This window comes from Epinephelus lanceolatus, chromosome 1 (genome assembly GCF_041903045.1).
Source record: "Epinephelus lanceolatus isolate andai-2023 chromosome 1, ASM4190304v1, whole genome shotgun sequence".
Taxonomy (NCBI): Eukaryota; Metazoa; Chordata; class Actinopteri; order Perciformes; family Serranidae; genus Epinephelus; species Epinephelus lanceolatus.
This window is the reverse complement of record NC_135734.1, coordinates 45558908-45581128: the sequence shown is the minus strand read 5'-3', so window position 1 is coordinate 45581128 and position 22221 is coordinate 45558908. Positions and strand designations below refer to the sequence as shown.

At 43.6% G+C, this 22221-nt stretch overlaps 2 protein-coding genes across 4 annotated transcripts; both read left to right on the top strand.

Moving 5' to 3' along the window:
* The first annotated feature begins 14 nt into the window (after positions 1-14).
* LOC117256768 (boLa class II histocompatibility antigen, DQB*0101 beta chain-like) lies at positions 15-16470 on the top strand. 3 transcript variants are annotated; one of them, XM_033626411.2, is made up of 4 exons: positions 15-133; positions 3015-3305; positions 14510-14761; positions 15106-16470. In XM_033626411.2, exons 1-4 carry the CDS (start codon positions 22-24, stop codon positions 15225-15227), a joined length of 777 nt encoding a protein of 258 aa, XP_033482302.2. In that variant the 5' UTR covers positions 15-21; the 3' UTR covers positions 15228-16470. The 3 variants fall into 3 exon arrangements, with proteins under 3 accessions (XP_033482302.2, XP_033482301.2, XP_078027409.1); XM_033626410.2 differs by having other exon boundaries at positions 14486-14761; XM_078171283.1 differs by lacking the exon at positions 15-133 and adding an exon at positions 2499-2614 and having other exon boundaries at positions 14486-14761.
* LOC117256773 (ciliary microtubule inner protein 1-like) lies at positions 15733-21474 on the top strand. Its single transcript, XM_033626416.2, has 4 exons — positions 15733-15820; positions 18663-18744; positions 20015-20113; positions 20225-21474. The coding sequence occupies exons 1-4, from the start codon at positions 15762-15764 to the stop codon at positions 20378-20380; spliced, it is 396 nt and encodes a 131-aa protein (XP_033482307.1). The 5' UTR covers positions 15733-15761; the 3' UTR covers positions 20381-21474.
* The last annotated feature ends 747 nt before the right edge of the window (positions 21475-22221 follow it).

Below are 22221 nucleotides of genomic sequence, written 5' to 3'. Positions count from 1 at the left end.
GTCAAAAGGAAAGAATCACTCATGAACTGCACAGCGCTGGTCGAGAATCCACAACACTCTGGTCTAACTGTCTTCAACATGAAATGTTTCACGTTCCTGCTGTTTCTGTATCTTTTCTCTCGGTCTGTGTTTGGTGAGTAATTCTACTGTTGTTCATTATTTGATGTTTTAGGGCCACACAGCATGTTGGGGTTAAAATATTGACATTGGTATCCCTGAAAGTCAAATGGTTTTAGATAAAAGCTGTACAAAATGTTTGAGGCAGTCTACAATGTTGGAAATATAAATAAGTGCATCATACTATACTGGTATAATTTTGAGGTACTTGTCCTTAATGTCCTTGATGCATTATTATAGGTTTAACTACCAAGAGTCTGTAAAGTAGTTTGAATAAGCTCCACTTCAGCCAGCACTGAGTTCTTACACATTGAGTGCATTTTGCTGCTAATACTTGTGTTCCTCTAATTATGAATAAAATATGAATTAATCTGTGGTGCAGTGGTTGTGTTGTGGCTTGTCACCATTTTGGTCCTGTTTATCCCTTCATCCCTGCTGCAGCATTACGGTCATAAAGTCACAAAAGTCATTTATTAACTCTAGTAGAACAGCAGACATTGTCAATGTCCTCGCACATTTGAGGCATTTAATTTCCCCTTTTTTATTTTTGTGTGCATTTCAGTGATGTGAATGAGGAACTTGAACTTCATAGCAGCTTTTTGCTCTGCTGGTGTGGTGCTTGTGGTCACAGAGACACAACAATCAAATGTGTCTTTAGTTGGGTAAATCACTGTGAGTTGTCATTACACTGATTGTTTTAAGCTAGGGCTGCCCCCAACTAAGAATTTTTTGAGTCGACCAATAGTCGTCATTTAGGGCCATTTGTCGACTACTCGCCCACATGTTTATGATATTAAGGTAATTATTAAATGATATATTTTGGGCGGGGCAACACAATGGTTTGAGCTGAAAGTGTGAGAAAGAATAGTATCAGTAACATTGTTAACACTGTGCTACATTACAGAGAAATACAAAACCGTACTAATGAACCTTCATTAATATAGGCCTATATTTTATCTACAAGTGCACGTCACACACTGAGCGAGCCGCCTGTTAATGACGCTGTGGGCTAATGGGCATGTAGCTACTTCCATGTTCCAGATGATACGTCATGTTTGTAGTCGACCAATGAAGATGAGTTTACATATCACCTTGGGTTCGTCCTTCACCTTCTCAAAATGATCCCACACTTTGGAGTTCCTGCCCGACATGTTATTAACTAGCCTGTGGAATAACCGCAGGTACCAGCCCTGGAAATTAGAGGTCGTACACATGTCGCATCTTAAACCGCCTGGAAAACACGAGGTCAGGTTTTTTGTGCCAGCTTTCAAGAGCGTGGTGACAGGTTGCTTCTGAGGTTGCTAAGCAACCTTAACAAGCATCATATAGCCTGTTTACCTGAAATCCTGAGTGCAGAGCTGATCTTCTTCCAGGTGCTGTTTATAAGTGTGTAGGCCTATTGTCTGTGGGACAGATGTAAAGCTCTGAGTAGCCATGCACTAACATGATCAACTTTTCCGTATTTATCAGACTGAATATTTACAGAAGAAGGGAAAGATATCTGTCGGCTGTGATTGGTTTGTAATGTGAGTCCTGTCTGACTGCTGAGCGTGGCCTCTTCCTGTGTCTGTCCTTTCAAATTAAATTAAATGAACCAATGACCAATGAAGTCTTGCCGACTAATGACCTTTCTGGTCAACTAACATTTGGTCGACTGTTAGGGGGCAGCCCTATTTAAAGCACATGTTTACATTTTTTTAAAGTCTGTCTTAAAGCAATAGAAGAAGAATAAGAAGATATACTTTATTAATCCCCCTGAGGGGAAATTCTTTTTTTTTCACTCTGTTGTCATACACACACAGGCCCGTAATACACAAACATGCGCAAACAGGACCTATACATGCATTAAATGGAGAAATGTCAGAGTGAGGGGGCTGCCTCATACAGGCACCCCAAGCAGTTTGGGGTTCGGTACTTTGCTCCAGGGCACCTCCACAGTGCCCAGGAGGCAAACTGGCACCTCTCCAGCTACCAGTCCACACTATCGGGTGCCCTTAAAAAGTTGGAGACAGGTTTCGCCTGATGCAATTCCCTCTGTCTGTACGAAATAACATGGCAGTCCATTACAATACCACTGAAGCAAAGTTTGTGCATGCCGTCGTTAATACTGATGGACCAAAACTGTCACAGTGTGCACAAAGACTTTCCAGCATGTGTTCCCAGACTGCTTTCTTGTTGTCAACCTTGCCTTTCACTGACTCTCCTGCTTCGTCTGCTCCCTGGTAAACCACTTAGCCTTCTGTCCCTGACTAAGAGCTCTGCTTCCGTGTTCCTGGTTTCTCTTTGCCTCTTCCCCATCGCTGTGTGGAGAAACTGCCAGTCAGCTCTCCGTTGTGTTTATGTACGTGTTCTGCAGCCTGTGATTTCCTGTGCTGTGGATTACCTCGCCGTGTGGCTGCACATTCTGCTTTTGTCTGTGCACTGCGGGATCCACTCATCACCACTGGTTCATCTACTCCTTGCTGGATCTGACCAACATACAGTCGGCTCCTCACAGGTGTGTTGGCTTTTCTTAAGTGTTCACTGGGTATTGGATCCTCTGCTCGTCTGACTTCACCTCCTGTCTGCTCCGTCACGGTACTGTTGCACACATTTGAGCTTTTTGCTGTTTGTGTGCATCCAGTGGACACCAGTCACCTGCTCTATGCTTTGGTGTGCTACGCCGAGTGCTTAGTATTGAACCTGTGTCTTGGAAGGCTCCGAGCCAAGAAACTGACTCTAGCTGTTGTTTCACCTGCCTGCTCATTCTGTGTTTGACGAGCAAAACATTAAAGGACATTACAAACTTTTCTTGTCTGCCTGTGGGGCTACAATTGGGTTCTTACCATACCCGTGACAAAAAACTGTCATTATTTAGTGTTTAAGAAAAGAGTAAGTCTTGTGCCTTCTCCTTTCAGATTGTGCTGCTGATGGAAATGGATACTTCATGTACGCCGACTTCTGGTGTGCCTGGTCCTCTGCAGAGCCAGAGCAGGTGGAGTATCTGGTCGACTGGTATTTTAATGAAGAGTTTACGATGCAGTACAACAGCACAGTCGGGAACTGGACAGGCTTTACTCCAGCTGGATTAATCTCTGCATCGAAGTTTAATGAAGACAAGCACGACGTTCTGCAGAGGAAATTGGAGAGACAGCTGATATGTGTCAACCATATTGGTTTGTTAATGAATGCAACGGAGGAGAACATGGGTGAGTGATGTGTGTGTCTCTTTAAATCATACACAAACAGAAATGCAAATATATAATTTTGTGGTTTAAGAGTAGCTGTGCTATTTCTTGATGAAATACCAGGTTTGACAAGCATGATGGTACCAAACCTGGCAACCTCACTGTTATGACACAGTCACTATTCACCAGGATATAAAGTGCTATGGTGGCAAAACAACTATTTAATGAACAGTTTAAAGAAAAAGTCTTCACACATCGGCTGTCTTTCTTGAGTTTTAATAAGCATTCATGAATGGAGACACTCACACATCAGTGAACGAGTGCCTAGCAAGTCCTCTCACCCTGCTATCTTTATAGTTCCATGCACATCAACAGTCAACATATGTGGCGCCTTGACATTCTTAAAACACAACATCTCTTGAGACTAACAAGGACACTTGGTGTCTGAGCCTGTCTGGCTTGCAACCTTGGTGTCTCTCGCTGCTGTCACAGTAGGGTTTAAATGAGCACCACACGTCATACATTATAGCAATACCAAATACCATACATTATAGGTTAAACATGGTTAAAAACAGAATTTCCCCATCATATTCCACCCTTTTTAGCATTCTCATGCTAAACCATAAGCATGGAAAATTCCCCATTATCTAAATACCTGAGTACCACCCGTACCAGCCAAATGCCAGTACCACCTGTCTCCAACATGGGAGACAAAAACCCAGGCAGAAGTCACAGGCCACAAGCACAGGCAAGCCAAACATCCCCTCCCTATATAGCGAAGGAGAGGATAAAAGACTTGTCCGTCTAACTACACTACCTAATAAGGGAAAAAAACCTCTATATGATGAGGACAAAAAAAATCCCTTCAACTAAACTCTAAGCTAAAGCAAGATAAGCATAAATGAAAAATGTTATCTTTAATGAGAATACACAATCAATAAAGGGAACACTGACTGTCATGCGAAAGTTTATATAAAAGTAAATGAAGATGAATAAAATGAGAAATAAAAATGAAAATAAAAAAATGAAAGTGAAAATCAAAAGAAAAACGTGATTGCTAATCAAACTACTAATGAATCAACTTTAATGATCAAAACATTTCTAAACTAAAACACATAAATGTGAATCAGAAGAAAAACTTAAAGCCGCTACAAGGAACTTTTAACTGGATATGCAAAAGTCTCTTGTTTCTGCTGATGTCTGTGCGTGACCTACAACAGCAAATGAGACCATCGGTGTGAAGATAAGCTATTTCTATATAGTGTATATCCATACCGTTAGGAAACTGTCTCCGGGTCCGCCCCAGGTCGCTTCCAGGACGAAACGATTTACGGCACTCAGACGGCACACGTCATCTTACCTAGCTGCTTACATTTATAGTGACTGTTATAAATAGTCACTATTCCTCCTCCTCGACCAGACGTCCGCAGGGAGTTAAAATAGCAGCAATCATCGGGTAAAAGTTCTGTGAAAGCACTGGACTCACCAACAGTCAGCCACGTCTCAGTCACAGAGAGAAAATCCAATCCTCGGGAAGTCAGGAAATCCTTCAGGATAAACGTTTTGTTCGCTAGCGATCTAGCATTTACCAGCCCAATCCTGGCAGGAGCCGGCGGGTCCACGGCGTTAGCTGTCCGGGGAGCCACACACAGAGGCCGCAGGTTGTGCAGATTCACCCCGCGCCAGCAGGGATGAGGAGAGCAGGGGCCGCAGGGCTGGAACACCTCATCCGGGCCGACGACAGGTACCAGCCAGGCGTCGACAGGGTCCAGCGAGTGCCGAGAAATAAAGAGGCGAGGCACCGCTCCATACTCAGTCCAAGAAGCCGTGGAAGTGCTCGCCAAACAGGCCTTCAGCCTTACCAGCTGACCGCTGCGTTTACCCTGGCGGCGGTGGCGCTTACGCCGGAGAGGTGGAGCTGGGGCACGGCAGAGGTGAGCTGGGATCCCCAATAGGAGCGGGGGCAAAGTTTTCCCGTCTTGTTGTTTCATTCATCCCCAAAACAAACACATGCACGAGCCAGGTAAGCGTCTTTACGACAATACGTGCTAGAGCTCATGGGAAATGTAGGCTTCATTCCGCCAAAACACCACCGCTTTTGTCCACAGGGTCACCAAAATCAACTCAAAATGAAAGTTCCTTGTAGGGGCTTTAAATGAGTGACTCCTGTGAATTGTAAGGAGGAGTCCACAGAGCCATCTGCACGTAGCGCCCTACAGCAGATGATACCATTGATGTAATCAAAGATCTCACACAGGGAACGACACAACACATAACAATGCATAGCACCAGCAGAACCACTGCAACAGGTGCAAACAGATGCATTAATGACGCTTTCCATCCACTCCAAGAAAACCAGGACAACAGGGCCATACCTGCTCCGAACTCAGTGTCATGGCTCTTCTTCAGATGTAGCAGATCATTAAGATGAGCAACCACATGTGTCATGTTATCAGTGATGTCAGGTATGTATGTACAGCAATCAGTACCCACAATGTGACAAACCCAGACCATTCCACCTGCAAGCTTTCCAGTTCTTTGGTCTCAGATCTTTCACTACAACGTAGTCGCCTGCATTGAGATCATGCAGCTTCCCTTCCGCTGGTTTGGGCAGGGCAGCTTTCACCTGTTGGTGGATTTCAGACAAAACAGAGGACAAGGTTGCACAATATCGTAACATTCCATCCTCGCAGTAACCAGTGTCTGGCAACTGCCTTTTAACGGGCCCAATCCCAGTATTGAGAGGTCTGCCAAATAAGATCTCAAATGGACTGAATCCATTTCTGCTCCTCCATCTAGCCCTCATGTGCATCAATACAATAGGAAGAGCTTTTTTCCATCTTAGTCTCCTCACACACTTTCACAAGTTTGTTTTTAAAAGCTGCATTTTCTCTCTCACATGTCCCTCCAGAGGCTGGGTGATATGCACAATGGTGTCTCAGATCAATACTCACCAACTCACCAAGTGGAATTTCCCACCTGGGAATTATCAGAGTCATCAGAGCCTTCGCCATTTCTTGTAAATGATTAATGCTATTGCACACTGTGCCTTGATAAACTAAATAAACTAAACTAAAGGCAAGGCAAGGCAAGGCAAGTTTATTTGTAGAGCACAATTCGTACACAAAGTAATTCAAAGTGCTTTACAGAACAAGAAAATGCATTAAAATCACAATACAAAATGAAAACATAAATAATCATTAGAAAATGAACTTTAAAAGAGAAGAGTGCAGATAAGATCCTTTCAGTCATATGCACAGTGAAATAGAGCTGTTTTGAGCCTAGATTTGAACATTGTCAGAGTAGAGGCCTGTCTCACATCTTCAGAAAGACTGTTCCAGATTTTAGCTGCATAAAACTGGAATCCTGATTCCCCATGTTTAGTCCTGACTCTGGGCACCAGCAGCAGGCCGGTCCCTGAGGTCCTCAGAGTCCGAGATGGTTCATATGGCACTAACATGTCCGAGATGTACTTTGGTGCTAGGCCGTGGAGAGACTTGTACACAAGCAGAGCTGCTTTAAAGTCTATTCTCTGAGCCACAGGAAGCCAGTGTAGAGACCTGAGCACAGGACTAATGTGCTCGTACTTCCTGGTTCTGGTCAGGACCCAAGCAGCAGCATTCTGGATGTACTGCAGCTGTCTTACGGCCCGTTTGGAGAGGCCAGTGAGCAGGCCATTAGAGTAGTCTAACCTACTAGAGACAAATGCATGGATAAGTCTCTCCAAGTCAGGTTTAGACACTATACCTTTGATTTTGATTTTGGCAATGTTTTTTAGATGGTAAAAAGCTGCTGATGTTATTGATTTGATGTGGCTGTTAAAGTTCAAGTCTGAGTCCATTATTACCCCGAGATTTCTAACCTGATTTGTAGGTTTTAGAGAGAGAGACTGGAGGTGACTGCTGACACTTTCTCTTTGTTTCTGTGGACCAAATATGATGACTTCAGTCTTGTCTGAATTTAGCTGGAGAAAGTTGTTTTGCATCCACACACTGACCTGTTGGATGCAGTGACAGAGTGAATCCACTGGTCCATATTCACCTGCTGTCAGTGAGACATAGATCTGAGTGTCGTCTGCATAATTGTGGTAGGACACATTATTACTTTGTATTAACTGGCCTAAAGGCAGCATGTAGAGATTGAACAGAAGGGGTCCCAGGATTGACCCTTGGGGCACCCCACAGGTCAAGGCCATGTGGTCTGAGACACAGTTACCAATTTCAACAAAGTACTTCCTGTTTTCTAGATAGGACTTCAACCAGTTTAGGGCAGTGCCAGAGATGCCCACCCAGTCCTCTAGTCTCTGTGAAAGGATCTCATGATCGACAGTGTCAAAAGCAGCACTCAGATCTAGCAGGACTAAAACTGAGACTTTGCCTGCGTCAATGTTCAGGCGGATGTCATTTGTCACCTTAATAAGAGCGGTCTCAGTGCTGTGATGGGGTCTAAAACCTGACTGGAAAACATCAAAAGAGTTGTTCATTAGGAGAAAGTCAGTAAGCTGTTGGTAAACAACTTTCTCAAGGACTTTGCCTGAAAACGGCAGATTTGAAATGGGCCGGTAGTTGCTCAGTACTGTGACATCAAGACTGCTCTTCTTTAGGAGAGGCTTTATGACCGCAGTTTCCAAGGCCTTTGGGAATGTTCCAGATTGTAGTGACATGTTAACTATGTGAGCAAGTGGTGGTAACAAACTGCTCAGCACAGACTTTAGAAACCTAGTGGGTAACACATCGAGGCAGCATGTAGATGAACTCAGACTTTTGATGATCTCTTGGACAGTTTTGTCAGTTACAGGTGCAAAATGAGTCAGCTCTAAGTGTCTAGGTGGCTGCAGGGTTGTTATTGGTGTTGTGGAATTGATGGCATTTTTAATGGTCTGAACCTTGTCGCAAAAGAATACTGCAAACTCATTACACTTAGATGTGGAGATCAGTTCCAACGGCAGTTGAGCTGGAGGGTTTGTTAATCTGTTCACTGTTGCAAATAAGACACGCGAGTTGTTACTGCAGTTTCCAATAATTTCAGAAAAGTACCTCTCCCTTGTTCTACATAAGATCTGGTTGAACACGTACAACTTTTCTTTATAAATTTCATAATGAACATGAAGCTTTGACTTGCGCCATTCCGCTCGGCCCTCCGGCACTCCCTTTTCTGTGCCCTGACCGAGTCGTCATTCCTCCATGGCGCCTTCTGCTTGTTTTTAACCATTTTAACCTTCACAGGGGCAATGGTGTCCAGAACATTCAAAACACTCGAAGTAACAGAGTTCAACAAATCATCAACATTAGAACATGAGGCATTTTTAAAGTTTATCATTTCCATGAACAGAGCACCTGTGCTGTTATTTATGTGTCTCCTCCGAACAACTGCAGGACCAGCCGGTGGTTTGGGAGAAACAGACAGGTCAGAGAAGACACAGAAATGATCAGACAGAGCAACATCAACCACATTGACATTTGAAATATTAACCCCCTTTGTAATGAGCAGGTCCAGAGTGTGCTGCGCTCTGCTGTGGGTGGGCTCACACACATGCTGAGTCAGGCCACAGGTTTCAAGGACAGCACTGAGCTCTTTAGCATTTCTGTCACAGACATTATCCACATGTACATTAAAATCACCTGTAATGACCAAACCATCAAAGTCTGTGCATACAATTGAAAGCATCCTGGTAAAATCATCAATAAAACTTTGACGGTGCTGGGGAGGCTTGTATATAACTACATAGAGTATGGATGGAGATTGTTTTAGCTCCATTTTAAAGGATACATACTCAAATGATGAAAACACCCCAAATGACAACCTGTGCATAACCATATGATCTCTAAATATTGCACAGACACCTCCACCCTTTTTGTTTTCTTGTGTTTCAGATTCAAATTTGTAGTTGGGTGGAGCTGATTCCGTTAGAACAGCATTACCTGTGTTTTTGTCAAGCCATGTTTCAGTTAAAAACATAAAATCAAGATTATACGAAGAGATCAAATAATTAATTAAAAATGATTTGTTAGACAAGGATCTGACATTAAGCACAGCTAGTTTCAGATTATTTTCAGTAGGACTGGACATTATCTTCTTACAAGGGATATGGATTAAATTTCTCTGATTGGACAGTCTAACTGTCCTTCTGTAATCTGGTCTATGTGGTGTGGCTGTAGATATAGCACTAGGGGAGAATATTGTCTCACAGGGCCCCAGCTTGATATTACCTTTATCATGGCTGTAAGTCCTGGGACAGCAGAGGCCCTGTGCATCCTAGCTCTTAGGGATACCAGCTCTGGGGGCAGGCAGGGGAGGACGAGCAGGGGGAAGTTTGGGTGATGGACCAGATGAAAACCGAGGGGGAGGAGCTGGGGGAGCTTTAGTTTCTGAAGCAGGAGAGTTGAAGCTCCTGTGTGACTTAAGGGGCACAGTTTTATACGGGGAAGAGTTCAGCATAGTTGGTGATAGAAGTCTTGACCTTGCTATATTAGGGGTGAGGGGAACCATCTTAATCCCTGATTTGATCAGGCTTTCAAGATGGTTGGGAAGGCCATGGGGGAAGGTGGGGATGAAAAGGAGAGGGAAAGGGACAAGTCTCTAGAGGGGGTAGATGTGGCAGGGGGGGCACAGGGCTGGTCTGTGGGTAGAGGAGGTGATGGGGGTGCTGCCGGGTCTGAAACTTCTGCTGGGGCCGTCACAGACAAGTCCAAGGCCTGTGATGAGGGCCCAGGGGGAGGTGAAACCGATGGCAGGCCTGAAACCTTCGCTGGGGCCGTCACAGACGAGTCCAAGGCCTGTGATGAGGGCCCGGGGGGAGGTGGAACCGATGGCGGGCCTGAATCCTTCACTGGGGGCAGTGGAGGCTGTTGTGGTGCTGGAGCTGAATTTTTTGCTGGGGGCGGTGGAGGCTGTTGTGGTGCAGCTGGTGCTGAAACACCGGCTCGGTCTCTGGCTTCTGCGACAGAGATGCTTCTCTCGTTCCTCTTTTCTCTCACTGGTTGCTCAGGACCCTGTCCCGGCCCATTCTGATGCCTCAGAGCGTGGAGGAGGTGTTCCGTCAGCACTCTCCTCCCACCTCTGCACAGGTGTGGGCCCTTTCCCTTGAACAGGTCCTCTCGTTTCCAGAACAGATAAAAGTTCTCAATGTAGTGCAATCCTCTGTGCGCACACTCTTTGGACAGCCATGTGTTCAGCTGAAGCAGCCGGCTGAACTTGTTTATCTTCCTGTCTATGTTTGGAAGAGGTCCACTAATGAATGCCTTGACCTCCACTTTATCAAGCTCCTTGAAGAACTTAGTGAAATCCCTTTTCAAGACTTCAGTCTGTTCCCTTCTGATGTCCACTGCACCCACGTGCACGATCAGCTGTTTGACTCCTCGGTGTGTAGACACAACTTTTGGGAGGAGTGTTGTCATCTCAGAGACAGTGGCACTGGGACAGCAGCATGTTTGAATTCTTCCGTGGTTTATGCTACTGATAGCACCGTCTCCTATCAGCAGCGCATCTCTGACCTTGACATTTGGTCCAGATTGTCTGTCTGCCTGCTGTCTTTTGCCGACTTTATGGCTCCAATTTCGTGAAGATAATCCATTTTCTCTTTGTTCGTTAGAAACATTAAATTCAGTCTCTGACAGTGGCAAAAATCTGTTTGTAAGCTGTATTTTGGGTGATGTTACGTAGGTATTAACATTGTCTCTCATCACTTTGTGCTGCTTTGGCTTAGCACCAAGTTCTCTCCGGGATGAGGCATTTTGGTCTCAAGACACAGTATCACTCAGGTTTAAGATGAAAGTAGCAGGTTTTTCACCCTTTTTACTGAAAATAACTGTGGGCTTCTTTCCACCGGATGTCACTGGGAGCGTCTTGTGAAGTCCTTTTTCAGATTCCAAAGCAAAAATCCATGCTTGTAGCTCATTAATTTCTTGTTGATATCTCCGACAGCGTTCACAGAAGGAATTTGTTTGGCTTCTTCCCCCGGACATGCTGCTGGCTCGTCAGATCGGTTAAAAATATAAAAATGTTCTTCAAAGTCTTGGTTTACTAATTCATGAAATGATGGATATAGAGATTTTCCAGGATTTGTAGAAGGAGTAAAACGATTAAAAAGCAGAGTAAAGAAGGAAGCAGGCTGGAGCAAGCAGGAAAGCGTCTGCACTCTTAAGAAGCAGGAAGCAAAGCCTATGCCTAAACTAAACCGCTGCTGCATCCTGTTTAGCTGTGGGAAAAGCTTCAACCCATTATGAAAACATGCACACAATCACCAAAACAAACTATTTTCCCTTTGCTTAGCTGTTAGTTCAATAAAATCCATTTGCAAGTGATCAAAAGTATTAGTATAAAAGGTATACTATAAAGTATAGTAGCACAGATCACACATCTTTTGCAAAACTCTATGGCATAACTGGAAAACCCTCTTGTAAACCAGTATCACAGACCCAGGTCTGCGCGGTTGGGATTTACCAGTGAGATGTGTGGATCAGAGTTTTGTGACAAGATCAACTCATGCAATCGATCACGAAGTTTCACCGAGACAGCACAATTAACGTCATTCCAATACAACCAATCTAGCTGTAACCTATCCATGTCTTGTCCTGTACTACACCAGATGTCCTCATAATCATGGTCAGTGTGTGAAATAGGAACCGTTTGTGCTGTACAGTGCAGGCATGTGACATCAGCGTGTGTGTGTGTGTGTGTGTCTGAGAGCTGCAGTAAAACAGAGACAGAGAGATTTGTCTTCCACTCGCACACAAACTGTCCCTCAGCGTTTTGGAAAAAAACAGAACTTTCCTTCATTTCATTCACTCTCCTCACCTGAATGACTTCAGGTGTACAAATCAAAACAATCCCCAACATACACATGAGATCTCGTCCCATCAGATTGATGGGGAATTTGTCAGAATATAAGAACGAGCGTTTGAAAGACTTCCCTGTCTCAGAATCAAAACAATTCAGCGGAGCAGTGTATTTTTCAATAATCGCTACTCCAGCAACCCCAACTGTTTTCTGATATCTCCCACTTAGTTTAGGTTTAGCATTCGGATGAAAATCACAACGTCTTATGACTGATTCTGTGGCCCCAGAATCCACCAGGAAAGAGAATTCAACACCTTTAACTGACAGTGTGTATCGAGGCCTCCTTTTTGTATGCCTCCGCTGAAAAATCAGCCAGCATATTGCTATGCTCACTCTCTCTCTGTTCAGATTCAAGGTGCAGAATTGTGTCAGAAACAAGCTCATACTCTGTATCAGTCATGATGTGCGTGTTGTGTGTTTCTGTATTTGTTTTAGTGTCAGTGTTCTCATGTGTCTGAAGCGTTGGTTGGTTTCCAGGCCAGTGTCGTCACCACATAGTCAATCTGACTCATCTGCCCCATTTTTTTCTTGTTGTTTCCCCCTTTACAGCAGTTTCTTGCCCAGTGTCCAATGTTTTGCCGCACTTGAAACAACGGTCATTGTCTTTTTGTCCTCCTTTTGACTTTCCTCAATTTCGGTCAGTCCACCATACTGCTTGTCTCAGGTGGTATAGATAAGCAGAGACAGTCTCATCTGCATCCTGCTTAACCGCCACCACTTTTCCCCAGTCCCAGAAACTTCATTTTCAATCTTGTCATCAGCCGAAGAACAATGTCTCTGTAAGCAGCGCTGATTCAGAGAGGCCAGCTGCTCCCTCCGGTTCATGGTGTTCAACATATGGTGGGGGCCATACAGGTGGAGCCGAGTCGAGGTCCGAATCCAGCTTCGAACACTGCACCGGGAAACCTTTGGGGCCCTGCCTATGCTTGGCTTCCCTCATCCAACTACTAAAAGCTGACCAATCTGCCTGGGACTTGACCTTACATCCAAACTTCCCTTCTAATCCACTTCTTTCTAAGTCTGTCAACCTCACCTCTAAAGCCTCGAGCTGTTTAACACGCTGTTCTCGGAAAACAGCACATATTGACCCACAGATCTAACTGAGCCACGCTCTCCTTTCCATAATTAATCTCCATAACCCTCATGTTGGGAGCACCATAATCAGGCTCAATTTTCCCCTTTGAGGTTGTGCTCTGTCCAGATCCCATTGTAATCAAACTCTCAGTTTTCTTAGTAGTTTTAGAAGTAAGTCAAATTTGTGGAAGCAAAAATCAATCTCAAAAAATGCACAAACTTATCACTTTAAAGGAATTTTTTTCCCTTTTACCCTAAAACGCGCACGACTTGCAAAAAGGAAATAAAGAAAAAGATGTGCTTCACTCACTCTGTCTGTTCCACTTTGATAGCAAGTGTCTCTACTTCTCTAACTACCTTTTCTTCCACCTTTAGCGGCTGAAATAATCAGGTGTCGTGTTAGGTTCCTAACCTACACTACTTTAGGTCCCTGACCTAAACCAAGCTCATCACTTTTCCTGCACTCCGCTTCCCAGAAACGGTGCCTGGCACGTCTGCCAACCTATCTCAGTAGGTGGAAAAGACTTTTCCTGCGCAGTCCTCAAAACTCACCAGAAAAGACAGCGAGGTGTTGATAGCCACCAAGTTCGTTGGACCCCAACAGTGAAGGGAATCCCGGTTTTCCAGACGTCAGGCCCTCCTCTCAACCTTCCTTTGTGGGGGAGTTTGAGGTGGTAAGAGCCTTGGCTCTTGCTGTGCACACAGTCTTCACACCTTCATTCCAGAATTCCAGAATCCGCTCACAGATGAGGTCCCTTCGTGGTCGCCAATTTTGTGGTGGCAAAACAACTATTTAATGAACAGTTTAAAGAAAAAGTCTTCACACGTCAGCTGTCTTTCTTGAGTTTTAATAAGCATTCATGAATGGAGACACTCACACATACAACCGCATGAACAGTCAGTCAGTGAACGAGTGCCTAGCAAGTCCTCTCACCCTGCTATCTTTATAGTTCCCATAACACATGCACATCAACAGTCAACATATGTGGCGCCTTGACATTCCTAAAACACAACATCTCTTGAGACTAACAAGGACACTTGGTGTCTGAGCCTGTCTGGCTTGCAACCTTGGTGTCTCTCGCTGCTGTCACAGTAGGGTTTAAATGAGCACCACACATCATACATCATAGCAATACCAAATACCATACATTATAGGTTAAACATGGTTAAAAACAAAATGTTCCCATCACAGTGCAGATCCATCCACCTTCTTTTACACAGATTTTCAATTTTTGCATTAAATTTCTCAGTGAAAATACATTAAAAAAGATTTTTGATTTTGATTTCAGCTGAACCCAACATCACTCTTACAGAGACCACCACCTCCAGTCACGACACCATGCTGGTGTGCAGCGCTTATGATTTCTACCCCAAACATATCAGGATGACATGGCAAAACAACGGACAGGAAGTGACTTCACGTGTGACCTCAACCGAGGTGATGACAAACGGAGACTGGACCTACCATGTCCACTCTTTCCTGGAGTTCACACCTGGGCGACAGGACAGGGTCAGCTGTGTGGTGGAGCACATCAGCCTCAGGGAGCCCAAGATTTCTGACTGGGGTGAGGATGGAGCTGAGATTTTATTTTTGATTAGGTCAGATGAGCAAACTCAAAGAACTGCTCAACCTGGACCCTATTTTCCCATGTTTTTGTGTCTCAGGGACTCATGGGAACAACAGGTTTGACGTGATTTAACTGCGTTCTTTCTTTTTACTGGACCAATTTGAAAAATTGTTGTTCACATGAGTCAGTAAGACACAAAAACATGAGAAAATAGGGTCCAAACTGAAAAATGACAGAGTTCCCCTTTAACTTGTTCTGGAACAATACAGCGTCTTTTATATGATTGGTACGTTCATTGTGTATTCTGTATAACAGATTTTTCTCTTGTCATTTTGTTGCAGACTCTTCCTTTAATCAGTCCGAGAGGAGCTTCGTGATTGGTGGAGTTGTTGCTCTGCTGTTGGGAGCAGTGATTCTGTCCTCAGGACTGATCCACTACAGGAGGAGACGCTCTGTAATCTGATAGAAAACCTGTTAAATCAGCCAGTCCTTCTGGATATTTCCAACCTGGACCTAATTTTCCTTTAATCAGGAAATTGAAAAACCCATACAACTTTATTTACATCACACATTTCCCACAAAAACATGCAACGGAATGTGAGGTGAGAGTGATTCAAGCAATATCATAATTTAGATGAATTTTACAGGATGTGTACATTAAAATAAAGTCTGTCTTCAGTGTAGTTTTCACTGACTTGTCCAGATATTCAGTCAGGACTGAACCAGTGTGGCTGCAAAACTCCCATTTTGAGCTCCCAGCCACGCACCCTCCAGTGGTTTCATCCCACTGTTGCCACGGCTACACACACAGGACAGAGAGAAGAGATAAATGTGTCAGGGAACTCCGTCTCCCTGGCGACGGTAAACAGGTCTGTCAGTGTGACTTACACACAGGTGAAACATTAGCTGGGCCGAGAGAAAGAAGCCACACATACTGACACTCACACACACACACTCACACACACACACACACACACACACACACTGGTCAGGACAGATGGCGGCTTCACAGCGAACATCTGAGCCCATCAACTTTGTGCATCAGGATGAAATCTGGTAAATCTTCTAACTTGTTTTAGCACTGTGCATCATTTGTGTTTTTATTCAAATTATTCTTTATGAAAATGGTGAAGTGTATTGATGTAGCATTGGTGGCTAGATGTTTAAAATTCTGAATCTTTGTCTTGTTTTAAAACATGAGCTGTGTCTTCCTGTTTGCTGTTGTGAAAGACTATTACCATTTTTACTATTATTATTAATACTGAGAATATTGTTATCATGTTTTACTCTCTCTTCTTGTTTCTTTTTTCCTCTCAGTCTTCATTGTGTCTCTCCCTGGGTATGAAATATGTTATATAACAAATACAGCTTGCCATACTAACTTATATAGCGAGAAAGGTTTTGGGGTTTAATGAGATTTGTGTGTCATTCTAATAATAAGCATAACTTGTTTTAATGAGATACGTCTGTTTTTGTAATAAGACATTTTTAAGATGAAATGATAAGCTATAAATAACAAGTGCCTAAAAATGTCAATAATTAATATGTAGCATTAAAGAGAAATATGTGTCATTACAGCTTTAAAAATGATCTTGTTAAAATGTGAAAAGGTTCTCTTTAATTTAGGAAAATTATCTCTTCATGATGAGCAACTCCAAATATGTTTTTGTTGTGGTTGTAGCAATAAACTGTTAAAGCGGTCACATCAGCTTGCTTCATCCATGTTTCCCAGTTCTTCCTGAAATTAAGGTTTTGTGTTCATACTCTCTGTAAATGTGAAGGCCACTTTGTTGTAGCAAAGAGAAGCCATTTATTATTTTGTCACCATACATTACTATGAGTGCTGCTTATGCTCTCTATGGATTTCTTTTCCCTGTCAGTGCTCTGTCAAGCAGGATGTCCATAGATTTGAATAACACTTAGGGTGCTTTCACACCTGCCCTGTTTGGTTCGGTTCAATCGCACCATTTGCATCCTAAGTGCGGTTCATTTGGGCAGGTGTGAACACAGCAATCACTCAGGTGTGCACCATAACAACCAAACCGAGACCTTCTTGAAGAGGTCATCAGCTTTGTAAAAAAACACACTTTATTTTGAAAGACAGTGAATTTCCGGCACAGAGCTGTTATTTTGAAGAGCAGTTTTCTACTGTTGCGTCGTCTCACGTCGCCTCACATCGCCTCACGTCACCCTGTGTCAGTTGCGTTTGAACACACTACAAAGACTACATCCGACAGCCAACTAGCACGTACGTTCTGCGCTTGCTTGAGAGGAAATAACTCAAAAAGGGAAACCAGAAGTCCGAGGAATGCATGAGATAAACAAAGTAGCCGTTGCTTACCGCTGTTATAAACCAAAAAGAAGAAGAAGAAAAAGTTTTGTCAAAGAAAGTGGTACATCCTGTCAGCCAAAGGGTTTCCTATCTGTGCAGCCGAGCACCGCAGCACCTCCACGGACTATTACATCCAGACGGTCCTGGTGTTTTCTCCTCAGGCTCCACTTCACTCAGCTGCCCGACAAACCTGCTGCTTCTTCCCACTTTAACCTGAATAACAAACCAGGGCTCGGTGCTCCGGTTGGATCCAAACGGAGAACCGGGGCTAGCTGGGAGGCTAGCTGAGGCCAACTGGCTGTGCTTTCCTCCGGTCATGCTGCGGAGCCTGAGGAGGAAGCACTGGTTAGCCCCGGTTTCACTACAGGCAGATTCACTCGCTACAGGGGCGAGGGAATAAAACCTGAACAGCCAATCAGAGTGATCTCTCTCACCGACTAGCTCCGCTGCCGATTCAACATGCTCAATCGGCTGAAAAGCCGCCGACAGGGGTCCGACTAGTGCCAACGGTGCGGGACACACCGCAAAAACTAGGGTGACAGATGCTCACTGACGGCCCGACATTGGCCAACGGCCGACTGTCGGCCTGGTGTGTCAGCACCTTTAGTGACCACTGGACTGCTACATGACAGAGGCAGCAAACTAGCTTGACGACATGGCCAAGTGCAAGTATGATGCTGAGTATATTAAACTGTGTGGACCTTGAACGAATGACAAAGGACGCGTTCACACTGGCGCTATTTGGTCCGCTTTAAATAAACCCTGGTCCGCTTCCACGGATAGTTTGGTTCGTTTGGAGTGGTGTGAACGCTCATTCGAACTCTGGTGTGGACCAAACGAGGGAACTCTGGTCCGCTTGAAAACTGGGGGTCTCGGTTCACTTACAAGTGAACCCTGGTGCGGTTTGCTTATAGTGGGAAATGCAAACAGACTATCCAGTGAACCAAAGAGAAGAAGTGACGTAGAGCGCAGTGCATTTTGGGTAGAAAAAAAACAAAGCCAACAGCGCCAACCAGGAGAAGCAGAGGTAGAAAAAAAGAAAAAGTTGGAAAATGTCTCGTGGGCAGACGTGGAGTAGTGAGGAGGTGCAGACGCTTATTGGTATATGGTCAGAGGACTATATATCAATGGTTAGTTGGATGGATTTCCATTTTCGGTCCTGGCCAATCGATGAGCGGGGTTTTATTCTTCCTCATGCTTTTTTTCTTCCTGGTCAGTGGTCGTTTTGGTCAATACCGCCCCCAAACGAGCAGCTGTTGTAACTGCGTGACGTTGTCCAGGTGGTTTGGTCCACTTTAAAAAGTACAGTGTGAAAGTGAACCAAACCAAATGAAAGTATGAAATTTTTCGGCATTCCCCGCCCAATCGAACCGAGTCCCCCAGACTAATCTGGTGTGAATGCACCCTAAGGAGAAATGTGGACACCGTGACGACCATTTGGGAACCACAGAACTCAATGATAATAAAGCTGTTATTTTAAGGTTAAAAAAAAAAGGTTGCATAATGTTGCTTTAAACTTATTGTGTATGTATGTGTGTGTGTGTGTGTGTGTGTGTGTGTGTGTAGGAAAGCACATGTAAAAGTTGAGAAGGATTCGGCTGAGGTCTGGCCCAACAAGTGGGGCTTCCTGACCGAGGTGTACAAGGAGGTACACACACACACACACACACACACACACACTGTTATTGATTATATGGCAGGAGTATGGGGCTCAAAGGAAAACATGAATGGACAAAAGGTACAGAATAGGGCAATACGACATTTTTTGGGGGTCCACAAATTTGCACCAATACTTGCTATAACGTGAGATATGGGATGGGAGCCGTGTGAGGTGCGTTGGAAAGGTGGCATGTTAGCTTTATGGAACAGAATAGTGAAGATGCCAGAGAGTAGAGTTGCCAAGAAAATATTCAAATGGGATGTCATGATAAAAGGTGCATGGGCAAGTGAAGTAGAAGATATACTTATGAGGATTGGTGCATTGGATGTATTTCAGAATGTGATCACTGTGGACGTCTCTTTGGCTAAAGAAGCCTTGTTTAAAGAATGCCAGATTAAATGGTCACAGGACACACTGTATAAACCAAAATTAAGAACATATAGCATAATAAAAAGCTGTTATGGCAGTGAAAAGTATGTTCGTGCCCCTTTATCTAAAAGATGATCACTATGTGCCCAGCTCCGTTCTGGAATCCTGCCTCTGCATCTTGAGACAGGAAGTTATCGGGGGGTCTCAGAAGAAGAGAGGTTTTGTTCATATTGTGATATTAATGATACTGAAAATGAGTTCCATTTTGTTTTTTATTGTTCTCTGTACCATGAGTTGCGTCAGAAATTATTTAACAGGTGTAAGAATTTAGATTTGATGTGGTTGAATGATGCTGAGAGGCTCAAATGGATTTTTGATTACAAAGTATTCGCACTTGCTGACTATTTAGAGAAAGCTTGGGATAAACGAAGAAAAGTAACATATATGTAAAAATATCTATTTTGGTTTTGTTGTGGAGAAAGAACTATTATTTTGTTTGTTTTTGTTTCGTTTTTCTGGTGTAAATTGTGTAGCCCCCAAATTAAGTGGATGTGATTTTGTAAACTGATGACTTTCTTTTTCTGGTGTCTTATAATCCTGTAAGGGATGGGTCTTTGGACATGACACGAAAATAAAACTCATTCATTCATTCATTCATTCATTCATTCACACACACACACACACACACACACACACACACACACACACACACACAGAGTTTACCACTCTGTAACCAGTCACACACTGCCCTCTACTGTTGAAAAAGTGCCACAGCAAGTGTATTACAGGCAAGACACCAAATTGCACATACTGACACAGATATTGTTTCAAGTCTTTGCATTCACACATTAGTGGACAGTACTCAAGGTGTATGTTCTATGTATTGCAGTACGAGGGGGAGAGTGTGAAGCTGAAGGAGGAGGTCCGAGTCAAGCCTCCTCATCACCTGGCATCTGGACCTGCGACCACTCCTGATAAATCCATCCATGTATGATATCCATCTGTCTGTCTGTTGTACATCCATCCTTCCATCCATCCATCCATCCATCCATCCATCCATCCATCTCAATCTTTCACACCACATCTGTATCCCTCCCAGGTCGGCCCCTCTCCTCCGGTTCCTCAGACAACTCAGGCCCTGATTGGCTGGCGTTCGGCTCACTCACATCTTCAACTTGAGAAGCACATCACGATGCATCATGGGAGGCGTAGTTTTCTGAAGGAGCTGGGCTGGCCTTTCGACGCCTGCAGCTGAGTGGAAGCCACCGCTCTGTGTTGTCTCAGCTGATCACTGACTCAGTGAGCTACGAGAATGTAGCATCAACTAAAGACAGACATTAAATCAATCCTGAGAATACACGTTCCAAAAAAGCTTTCCAGATGTGGAATGTTCTCGAAATGGTCTTTTATGTCCTTCTATAACTCTTGTTCTTCACTATCCTCCTGAGACCCTGTGTCGTCACATAACGACATCACATTTTGGGTCTACTTGACCTTATACTTTATTCTACTATACTTAGACCTGTTGTCCTCGTTCGTAGACACTTTTGTGCCATCTAGTGGTAGCAAGAGCACAATACACCAATTCACATAAATAAGTTGGCAGCCATCTCTACTGAGTCAGTCTGCAGCTGATCCTGACATAAAAGCTATGGTTGAAACTTGTTTATTGATGAATAATAATGTTTGTAGTTTGACATGGCAACAGCAACAAGATAAGACGCTGTTAATTAGGAAGGAGTAGTAGGTGTGGTTCATTACAGGTGATCCTTACAGCACCCATCACACCTTTACCGAAAGGTTGGCTGGCCACATTTGGCTGTGCAGCGAGAGCAGCATTGGTATTTGTTCATTTATAAAGCTTTGATACAGATGCTTCCACCCTATATTTCATTAATCTTAACTCTGTCCTCACATAATTATGGTACTCGTTCACAGAACAAGTTGTTGCTTCACACTCCTTTAATCAGAACTGAACCAGGAAGAATGTCATTCTTTTACAGTGCTCCTTATACTTGGAATAATCTACAAAAGACCTTAAACTTAGACAGTCTGTCGCCCTCATGGCAGTTTAAGTGCCTTATTTCAGATCTTGTTTTAATTGAGTGTAAAAAATTTTAAGTATACATCTACACCTTAGCATGTTTATCACCCTGTATTTCTACTTTTAGAGCACATTTATTGCTGTTGTTGTTTTGTATGATTTCATTTTTGTTTTAATTGATATGCATGATTGTTCTTTGTTTGCCTATTAATTGTTTTAATGTCTTTGTTCATTCTCGGCATCATTGAAATGAGGGTCTCCCTCACCTGATTTCCAGAGTCTTAAATTAAAGGTTTGAACCAGTCCTACTGCTACTAATAATAATAATTATTATTATTATCATAATAATAGTAATATTAATAACAATTTAATGCAATTTATGTAGCCTACATAATAATAACAACAACATGTTAATAATCTTACTATATCTTACTATATAATGACGAAAACTCTGTCTGTGTGTCTGTTCCATGTTTTTCTCCTCACTGACTTGGTCAATCCATGTGAAATTTGGCACAGTGGTAGAGGGTCATGGGAGGATGTGAATGAAGCAATATTACATCAATTGGCCAAAGGGGGGCGCTATAGCAACTGATTGAAATGGCAAACTTTGAATGGGCATATCTCATGCCCCGTATGTCGTAGAGACATGAAACTTTGCACAGAGATGCCTCTCCTCATGAAGAACAAATTTGCCTCAAGAACCCATAACTTCCGCTTATAGAGATTTTCCGCCATTTTGAATTTTTTGAAAAACACTTCAAATCGATCTCTTCCTAGGAAGTTTGAGCGATCTGCATGAAACTGGGTGAACATAATCTAGGGACCAATATCTAAAGTTCCCTCTTGGCAAAAGTTGGAAAACTTACTAAAACTGAGCTTCTATAAGGCAATGAATATTGTGGAGGGCGTGGCTCATCACATAAAGGTGTATAACATCTCAAGGGTTTCACCCATCACCACACAACTTTGTAGGCATATGACCACACATAATCTGAGGGGAACCCTCCATTATTGACCCCATCAAACAAAATGGGGGCGCTAGAGAGCTC